This window comes from Pongo pygmaeus, chromosome 9 (genome assembly GCF_028885625.2).
Source record: "Pongo pygmaeus isolate AG05252 chromosome 9, NHGRI_mPonPyg2-v2.0_pri, whole genome shotgun sequence".
Classification (NCBI taxonomy): Eukaryota; Metazoa; Chordata; class Mammalia; order Primates; family Hominidae; genus Pongo; species Pongo pygmaeus.
This window is the reverse complement of record NC_072382.2, coordinates 32,953,853-32,964,001: the sequence shown is the minus strand read 5'-3', so window position 1 is coordinate 32,964,001 and position 10,149 is coordinate 32,953,853. Positions and strand designations below refer to the sequence as shown.

At 48.2% G+C, this 10,149-nt stretch overlaps 1 protein-coding gene across 1 annotated transcript in view; it reads right to left on the bottom strand.

The window, feature by feature from the left end:
- Positions 1–9,695, bottom strand: part of ABTB2 (ankyrin repeat and BTB domain containing 2) — a 207,481-nt gene extending 197,786 nt beyond the window's left edge. The window contains exon 1 of the mRNA XM_054440770.2: positions 8,804–9,695. Coding sequence (XP_054296745.1) covers positions 8,804–9,686 — 883 coding nt within the window. The 5' untranslated portion in view covers positions 9,687–9,695. The remainder of the gene's footprint in view (positions 1–8,803) is intronic.
- Between the last annotated feature and the right edge of the window lie 454 nt (positions 9,696–10,149).

The window sequence follows — 10,149 nt, the reverse complement described above, 5'->3', positions numbered from 1 at the left end:
GAATCCTGCTTTGGCAAGAGTCGATCCAATGGCCTCATTGAACACGTTTGCCAGTCTTGACCTTCATTCTGTACTGGGATTGCTTTGGCCTGAAATGCTACATTCAGGGCCATGGAAGAAATGCAAAGTCAGAGCCAAATTCAACAAGAAAAGAAGGGTTGATAGAAGCCTTGTTCTTCAACCCCTCGCAACCCAAGTTTGCTCAGTTAAGGTCTTCTTTTAATGCTTTTACTGCTAGGACAGCAGACGGGTGCATTTTTGAGGTCAAGCTTTCAATCACCAAGAGGAGTAATTGGAGGTCTGGGGCCATGGTTAAGATGAGCTAGGGAGAAGACACACTCAATTTCTGAATTATGAAAATAAGTTTTGGAAAACTCTCATCCTGTACTCTGGCAGGCTTCTTAACATCTGGATAAAAGATGTGGGAAAGCTTTCCTTTTTCCTGTGTTATCTCCACTGTTCCTGCTTGTCATGTATCTGAACCTTCTACCCAAACAGAACTTGCTGTTCTCCAACACATACGCGTTGGCTTCCAGGTCTTTGCTCACACTGTTCCCTCTGCCTGGAAGCCTCTGGGGACTCTGCATCCCCTCCCGTCTCCACAGTCGCAGCTCTACCTGCCCAAATCACTGGCACACCTGCCACATCCTCCACAAAGAAACCCTGACTTCCTTCCACCCAGACAGCCAGGGGTCATCTCTTCCCTTTAAGCTTTCTAATCACCAGAAGCTTTAAGGTCCCCAACTATGGGATGGAAGTTATATCTACCTTCCAGACGGGCTGGGAGAATTAAATGAAACAGCTCCTGAAAAGCACCCGCAATGGGGAACCAGCAATGTAGACTAGACAGTGGAGTCTATCGCCATTGCTCCCCTCTTTGTTTGAAGGCGGTCACTATAAACTTCTTTGTAACTATCTGTATATATGCTTTGCTTTCCCTACTAGATTCTAAACACTTCTAAACTCAAAATAGGCAAGATTCTTGTCCCCTGCTAATCTGTCTCCATTGCCTTGGATGTAGCTGGCACTCAGTGAGCAGCTGATTAATGATGCCGGCGTGGCATTCCTCGGGAGTACTTGGGCTGTGTTCCTTATGTATCTCCTCCCAATCCTGCATGCAGCTCCAAGCACACAACCAAAGCTGCAAAACCACTTAGGCCTTTTTTAAAACAAGCAAGAAGACCACAAAGTGTGTTTACATGACAGGCCAGCAAAACACAAAACACCTGCTATGATGTGTAGCTGAGGATTTGGCGGCTGCCACAAGCAGGGTCCAATATCCACAGCAGAATTGCTCTCTGGGGGCCTGGAGCTTTGAATGTGCACTGTCGCTCTCATCCTGGCAGAGGTGGGCTTGAGCTCAGAGGGAAAGATCTAATCTCTCTGCCCACTGCCAGACCACTTGTTGTTGGGGGCGATCGAGCCATAACTGACCAAGGTGCAAGGGTGCTTTTTCCAGATTCCATAACTTCCTCCTACCTCCACAAACAAACTGTTAGCCACCAAGGAAAGCCTTGTGAGTAATACCTGTCTCCCTGAGATTTGGGTCGTGACCCTCCTTGCTCTAGAGACTTTGGCAAAAATGAACACACAATCAGTGGATCCAACACTAGTTTGTTAAAAACAATTAGCATATCTTATGTGTCAGGCATAACACAAAGTCCCTCACAGGGACTCTTATGAAATCCTCACAACCATCCTATGAGTTGGGTACTATTTTCAGTCCTATCTTATAAAGCTGTGTTTCACAGCCAAGGGTAAATTTGCTCCCCAGGGAACATCTGGAAAAGTCTGGAGACATTTTTGATGGTCTCAACTGGTGGTGGCTATGAAGCATCCTACAATGCCCAAGACAACCTTATGACAAAACATTAACCAGTCCAAAATGTCAATGGTGCCCTGTGATCAAGGAAGAAACTAAGGCACGGAAGTGAAACAACTTGCCCAGGGTCACACAGCTCCCAAGTGAAGTTATGAGGAATTACAGCCAGGCAGCCCCACCCCATGCTGTGCTCTTACCAACAAGCCTGGCTGCGTCTCTCACATCCCAGGGCACTGAGTATGCATAAGGCACAACTGCATGTGTAGAAGCCTCTCATTTTACAGTAGAGGAAATAGAAACTTAGTGTGACTTGCTTGAAGGCCTAGGTCAGTAAGAGGCAAATCAATTTGGGACTCAATTCAGACTCCAAAGCCTGGGCCCTTCAGTGCTTTGCTACGTTGCTGACTCATTCTCTCCCTGTGCTCTAAACACTGAGATGGAGTCAGCAGCCAGACACCATGGGGGACTCGGAGGAAATCAAAGCCCCCTTCATACAGGCTCTTCTGCCAACTCCAGGACAGGTGCACCAAGCTCCCCAAGACCAGTGACCTAGACTCAAATCCTTCTTGGTGCCTTCTCTCCTTCATGTATTTGCCTTTGCTGAGCTGACTCGCCCCTCCTTTAGAAGAGCATTGCAGTGTACTCTGTGGCTTCTCTATTCAGCTGAGCTTACTGGTCACCAGAAGGTGACACTTATAAAGGCCCTCCCCGGGCAGCAGAGCTCTCTGTGCCCCCTTCTTCCATCCCCAGGAGCAGCAATAATGGCTCTTTAAAATCAATGGCACCTTTAGGGTGGGGAGAGCCAGCAAGCAGCATTTAAACAGAGTAACAGCATCCTTTGGAGGAAGATACATCCCTGGGTGTCAGTGCCTGCTCTTTCACTGCGGTCGTGAACACTCACTGGCCTAACAAATGTAAAGTGTCTGGACACCATAGGCCATTAACAAACAAAACCTATAACAAGTGTTGTTCTTGCTATGAGTTTGACCCTAGCTGCCATTTGAATGGGGCCAAGTACTGACCTGTATTTGCTACCTTGGATTCTGTAATTCTTTATAGGAAAAGCACAGGCTTGGGGCTTGAGCAAAAGGGGACTTAGTCATTATTGAGCTTAGTTATTATTGAGCTGTGAATTCTGGACTCACGGAGACCTCTCAGTGAAAGGACACACATTCACAGGATTGTTATGGGGACCTAGAAAGCTCACAGATGAGAATAAGCTTGAGGTGTTGCGGAAAAGTCAGAGCTATCACTACAGCTGCAGAAGAGTAGAAATAGAGGCGAAGCATCTACCCACTGTCCTGTCGGACAAAGGATGAATACTGATGGTGAGGTGGGATAAGGACAAAGCTGAGGACGTGCAACCAAGTGTCTCTGGTTTGCTTCAGAACTTCCCGTTCTTGGGATGCCAACCCAGGAATGTCTTGGCAATTGATTACCTTGGTTCAGTCCTCAGACTGGAGGCAGATGGAGTGGGACACAGATGTAAACTCTTCTGAGCAATATTCATCAACATAAATTGTCCTCTGGGGCAGCTCTGTTGGCAAGGGGGCGATTGGTATTTCCATTCTTAAGAAAACCTTCAACTCAATCCTCCTGTTGGCTTATCTGTGGCCTGCTGTACTAGACGTCTGTTGTGAAGCCCTTCCTCTTTGGGTATCATACACTGAAGACATTCTCCTAACCTGAAAACTCCCCCAACTCACATCTTGCACATCAAAGCCAGACTTGGGAACCCTGCTAGAAATCAGGGTACCCAAAGGTTGAATGTAGCCCCAAAATGCTGACTCTATTCATTGAGAACAACTTGGAAATTTTCTGCCTTGGTAGAAATGGGGGATGGTTCTGATGTATCAAAGGAATTCAAATACAAATTTTAAACCTGTATGGCGGGACCTATCATTTGCCCAGCATTTATAGAGCACATATTGTAGACACTATGAGAGGTACAGGGAAGACAACAACGCCTATGAGTCCACAGTTGGATGGGAGAGACACACACAAGCAGGAAATGATTTAAGAATATGCCCTGGGTGCTGAGGAAACATCACAAAGGGGTGGCTCTTCCAGTTTGGGGAGTCAGGTAGAGCTTTCAGGAGGAGGAAGTGGAATAACTCTACCTTGTTCCCCTTACTACTTAAGGCTAGGGTTGCCTTTCTCAGGCATGCAAGAAAAAAAAATTTTTCATTTCCAAAGCTTGCCCTGTTTCAGTTTTACCAACTCTCTTGGCTTTAATAAAATGGTTAAGGAGATAGGAAGCGGCCCTCATCCTTCAGACTACCCAGGTGTGGAAACTGATTAAACACCACCTGACAAGCTCACTCAACCCTTGCTGCTTCAGTTGCTTCTCTCAGTAGAAATTCATCCTACAATCTCATCACTAAATAAATCCTACAACCAGAAGAGGTTTTATCCCTGCTCTACATGCAGCCCTTTTCTTTCTCGGCTTTAAGTGAGATGTTGAGACTTCTCTCAGCTGGTGAATAACTGAATCATTCAGAAAAGTCCTCAGTCACTATTTTTGGCCTAAGGGTCCCTAGTAGTATTGATATTACTGGCTATTACTAATAAACCTTCAGAGAAGCATTCCTTGACTGTCATTTAAATTAGCCCCGTCACACCATCCCATTACCCTGCCCTTTAAAAAAAAATATTTTAAACAACATTCACTACCAAGAGAAAATCCTTACTTATTTACTTTTTCTCATTTCCTCCACTGGATTATAAACTTCATGAGAGGAGGGTTTTTCCCCGTGTTCACACTTAGTCCACAGCACTTTTAACAGTGGTGGGTACAGGGTCAGTGCTCAATAATTGTTGAATGAATTTACTATTTATTGAGCATTTACTATGTGCTAAGATCTTTAAATCTATAGTCTCATTTAATTTTCATACCAACCACATAAGCTAGGTGCTCTTACCATGTCCCATTTTGCAGATGACAAAATTGAAAGTTAGAATGGTTAAGAAAATTGCACCAGGCCACTCATGTAAATGGCAAAGGTATGTATGGCCAGGCTTGATGGGTCATGCCTGTAATCCCAGCACTCTGGGAGGCTGAAGCGGGAGAATCCCTTGAGCCCAGGAGTTTAAGGCCAGCCTGGGCAACATAGCAAGACCCTGTCACTACAAAAATAAAATTTAAAAAATTAGCTGGGTGTGGTGGCATATGCCTACAGTCCCAGCCACTTGGGAGGCTGAGGCAGGAGGATCCCTTAGAACCCAGGAGTTCAAGGTTGCAGTGAACTACGATTGTACCACTGCACTCCAGCCTGGGTGACACAGCAAGACCCTGTCTCAAAATAAATAAACAAATAACAAAATAAAATAAAATAAATGGCAAAGGTAGGCTTCAAACTCTCATGGTGAATCCAAAGTCTTGTGCATGTTACCACTAGGATAGAGCAATCCTTTTGTACACCCTGGATACTTCTTTGGAGCAAGAATATTCTCACCAATATCCTGTCACTTAATCAAGAATCTAGAAATTGAGGAAGATTTTCTAAAATGCCACACTCACAAAAGCTTAGTAAGAAGAATGACCAAGAAGAAACCTAGTAGTGATGCTCAGCATCAAACTCACATATGGGAAGTGATGGGGGAGCGGAGGGAGAGAGAGGAGAGAGGAGAGCAGGGAGGGAGATGAGTGGATGCGAAAAGTTTCTATTTTCTGCAAACTCCCTGTTTATAAATACCGCTCTATTAAATTGGTTTTTCTACCTCCTGTAAGGAAGTCATGAAGATATCATCATTTAATGGCCTTGCCATGGGATTGGGGACATCAATACCAAATGAGCAACAATATATAACTCCTGCTGCTCTACGGAGCTGGGATCATGTTTTATAAACACTGCAGAACTTTTATTATCCATCTTGTGCTGAGCAAAACCATATTTGTCCTGAATTCTGAGTAATGGACAGGAATAGATGGATTAGGGCCCTTAAATTCTTGGTTGGGAGACATTAAGTTTAAAAGCCCTATATAGCTGAGTCAAATGCATGTGCCCATGCTGTATAATTAGCAGGCATAACAATAAATATATAATTTAAAGGGAAGACCAGCAGGACAAGAATTCTAACCAGCACTCTCCTTCCCATACGCCGTCATTCTCCGGTTGGTCTTCAGCTGTGTAAACTGTAACCTTGCTGGCCTTGGGGTAATTTTAATATAACAAAGGTTTGGACCACTCCATTTTGTTCCTGAGCAGTTTATGCTTCCCTCTGAAGCCAGCTTTCAGGCATAAGTAATTCATTGCCCCTCTACTAAACATTCATTTCACTTTGTCTAAAGGGACTTAATAAATCAGCCTGGTTATTGTTTAATGTGGCCACCCCCTGGTTTTCATGTATAAAAAATGAGCATCCAGTTGCTAAGTGGAAGTGAATGGTCACCTCGCCTGCAAGAGAGTTCCCTGGAGACCCGAGAATGTACAGAGAGAGACACTTTGGCTCTGAGCATCCAGGGAGCTTTGTTGTCTGCCACAGAGAATCCTGCTCTCTTGACTACCAAGGATTAAGAAGGATTGTTTAGAAAGGGGAGGGTGCAAGGAGGAGGTTAAAACATGGGGTTCTGGTGGGGTGTGGTGGCTCATGCCTGTCGCCTGTAATCCCAACATTTTGAGAGGCTGAGGCAGGAGGTCTGCTTAAGCCCAGGAGTTTGAAACCAGCCTGGGCAACATAGCAAAACCCTGTCTCTATTTAAAAAAACAAAAGGTGGTGGTAGGGCTGGGGGGTGGGGGCGGGGGGTGGGGGGGGGTTGGTGGTGCCAAAATACCAACTTATAAAGGAAATCCCAAGGAATGCTGACCCTAGATAAGAAATAGTTCTTTGGTTGGAAACCCTTTAGCAGAAGACATCTGTTTTCTAGCAGCTTCTGGCCACTTTGCATCTTCAGGGTGTCCTGGGCAGGCAGTTGGTCTTCCTTATTTCAATTTGCAGTTAGAAAAGCTGGGAGAAGCTTCTCAATGTGCTGGGCACCTGTTCTGCATGAAAAATATGTTTTTGTTTTGTTTTGCATCTACAGTTCCACCCTTATTCTTGTTTGGCTTATAGGGTTAGGTCTTCAGTCTTTTCTCCTAGGAGCCTGCCTTTACTTCTTTGAGTTCAGTTTGGGCCTCCCCTCAGCCAAAAGTACAGAAGTCTTTCCCTCAATTATGACCGCTGGATGGAAATCCCCTGGCCCTCCACTTCCTGCCCTGGAGCTGCTGTTCCCAGTGTTGATGCCACAAACCTGGAGGGTGAGGCACAACAAGCAGCTGTGACATCATCAACTGAGATTCAGGACTGACCTTAGCTCTGACCTAAGAGGAAGAAAATTAAGCAGCAGATGCTCTTCAATTTCCAGCATCTCCTTCAGCAGTGCCAGAATTTAAAAACAAAACCAATAATGTCAAAGTAAGCCATGCTTGGTACAGAGTGTCTTCAAAATGGGCCTAACACGTCAACTGTTCTCGAAAACTGGGCTAATCAAAAACAAAGCATAAGATCTGAGAGCTATAGTCCAGTAAGAAAAACAAACAAACAACAACAACAAAAAATCAGAAAAACAAAGCTGTTTCTTCTCCACCAGCGTCTAAAACCTTAAAGGGGCCTACCTGGATTCAAACTGGATTCAAATTCCAGTTTTGCCATTTAACATCTATGTAATGTTGGGCAGATTATTTAACTGCTGGGTACCTTGGTTTCCTTATCTGTAAAATGGGCAAAATACTATGCAGTAAGTTCCTACCTAATAGGCTTGCTAGGAGTACTTGAGTTAAATATAAAGTGCTGAGAATAATGATGACACATTAAGGGTTATTTTACATTTCAGCTATTATGATTATGTTAAACCATGTTTTGACTTCTTTTATCCCTTTCCAGTCCCCACCTGACCTCTTCCACTGCCTGCTTATTTGCCACTGAAAGCTGCCCCCCAAATGGCCTTCCAATCAGATTGTAAGGCTGTTTAACCACAATACCATTCTGAACAGTTTATGGTGCTGACTTCTCAAACTGAAGTCTTGTAGGTGGTTTGCAGTTGAATGCAATGTCACACCCCCTAACATTGTCAGGGAAAAGGTCATGTGCTTTGCTTCCATCCTTTGCACCAAATCCATGCTATCTTCAGAGAAGTGCAACCACCCAATGGTTCCTTTCCCAGACTTGACCCTATGCGGTTACCTATCCATCCATCTCTTCCCCTTGATGGGCCACCACTCTTTTCAGGAAAGAACATTTAACACATTTAACATTTAACATTTCAGGAAAGAACATTTAACACAATGCAAGGTTTTAACCGATGGTTGGTGACAGCTTGGAAAAATCAGGTCTTAGGAGACAATTTGTAGTTACTTTTCTGGGAAGGGGAGTCGGGGTCCCCAGGTTTCATCATTCCTGGGCACATATAGTTAAGAGCGAACCACTACCCCTCCATCCCCCAAGAGAGCGCCTGACAGCATCCTTCAGCCCAGCAAAGCACAAGGCGCAGCACCAGACCTTGGGCTTCCCACTTCCCTCCGCCCATCTCACTTATCCAAGGTTCAGGTCTTTAAGTTGGGACCCTTTGGTTGCTGCTATTGAGCTGGGGAAAACTAGGGGGCAGAATCAGTCAATCTGCCCAGCTGTTGGGGAAAGACAGCAACTAGAGACCTAGTCAATCACGGCAAAGAGCCACGGGGCAGTAAGTTTCATTTCAAGAGAAGTTCAGGAATGGCTTGGTCAAGAGATTCAATCTCACCCAATCAATGAACAGCCCGCAGATAGTAACAATGCCACGCAGAACAGGATGGAGATCATTCACGAGTTTACCCTCCAAAAGTCAGTTACCCTTAGAACAATCTCTGGCAAGTGCCATGTAATGAATCCTATCCTCAGACCAAACGTTTTCTCCCAAAGAACTGGCACAGCCACCAGCTTTGTCTCAGGAAATTCACTCCCCCAGTAGCCCAGGGCGGGATTTCTTGCCTACCCAGTCTGCCAGTCCGAGGCCCGCGCGCTTACCATTGGCGTTCTTGCCGCAGATGAGATGCTCATAGGGCTGCAAGACGCCCCAGAGCTCGGCGTCGTTGTTGATAACCATCTCCAGGGCCTCAGCAGACACCTCCCCGCCTCCGGCCCCTCCGCCATCAGGGCTCTGGCTGGCCATCACCCTGGCCCGGATCTCCTCCACCAGGTTCTCCATACAGGCGGTGAGCGAGATGGCTGCGTACTCGTGGATGCGCACGGAGATTCGAGTGTCCACCATCCAGCGGAAAAAGCGGCCCACTGAGAAGGTGAGGCCGCAGCGCGCGGACTTGCCCCGGCGCAGCCCGTCGCCGGCGCTCATGCTATACAGGGACAGCGCCTTGACGGCTGCCAGCGCGCAGCTCTCGGCCAGCGCCCAGCTGTGCACCAGGCGCACGGCGCTCTGCACCTCAAAGCGGGTGCACTTGGCGTGCAGCACGCTCAGGCGCTGCGCCTCGCGGGCCACGCGGATCAGTGCCCTGCGGAGAAGCCCGGCCAGGCGCCTCACCGCCTCGGCGGAGAACTGGGGCAGCCGTCGGCCGCCAGCGCCTTTGCGGAGCACCCGGGCCACGTCTCCCTCGGTCCAGGGGAACTCCTCCAGCTCGGGGAGCCGCGGACAGCGCGAGAAGAGGTCGGCCACTTCGGGGTCCTCGGGCAGCACCGTGTTCACCGTGTCCCAGCTGTTGTGGCGGCTGTTCATGGAGCCGGAGTAGCACCACCAGGCTGCCCCGCGGTGCTGCTGCGCCGAAGAGTTGAGCGCCTGCGAGTTGGACTTGGAGGACGAGAGGCTGAGCGAGCGGCACGAGTCCCCGGCCCCATACCCGGAGTCCAAGGTCAAGTCCTCCAGCGTCTTCAGAGTCGAGCTGTACGTCCCGGCCATGGGGAGCCTGCCGAGGGCGGCGTCGCCGAGCGAGGGGCACTCACAACTCCATGCTCTCTTCCCCAAGTGGGCAAAAACAAGCTCTAGGCTCTCCGGGCCACCCTCCTTCCTCTCTGCGTCGCGGGGCTCGGCGGCCGCATTGCCCGCCCGGAGGCCGCGGGAAGGTAGGCGAGATCCGTGGCCAGCAGGAGCCCCACGCTCCCGGCGTCCCGACTCGCAGCTGTCACTGGAAAGACCCCCGTCGCTACCCCCCGGCACTCTCCCTTGTCCACCTCTAATTCCCACAAGCAGAGCGTCAGTCCTCCACAGAAAAGGAATCCCGGGAGAACAGGGCGGCGGCGGCAGAAGGAGGAGGCGGCGGCGCGGGGCGCAGGGCGCAGCGCGAGTCCGGGACCAGCCGGCGAGAAACCGCTCTGCAAACTTCTGCGCTGAACCGGCCGGCGGCACAGCTGGGTACCCGGCT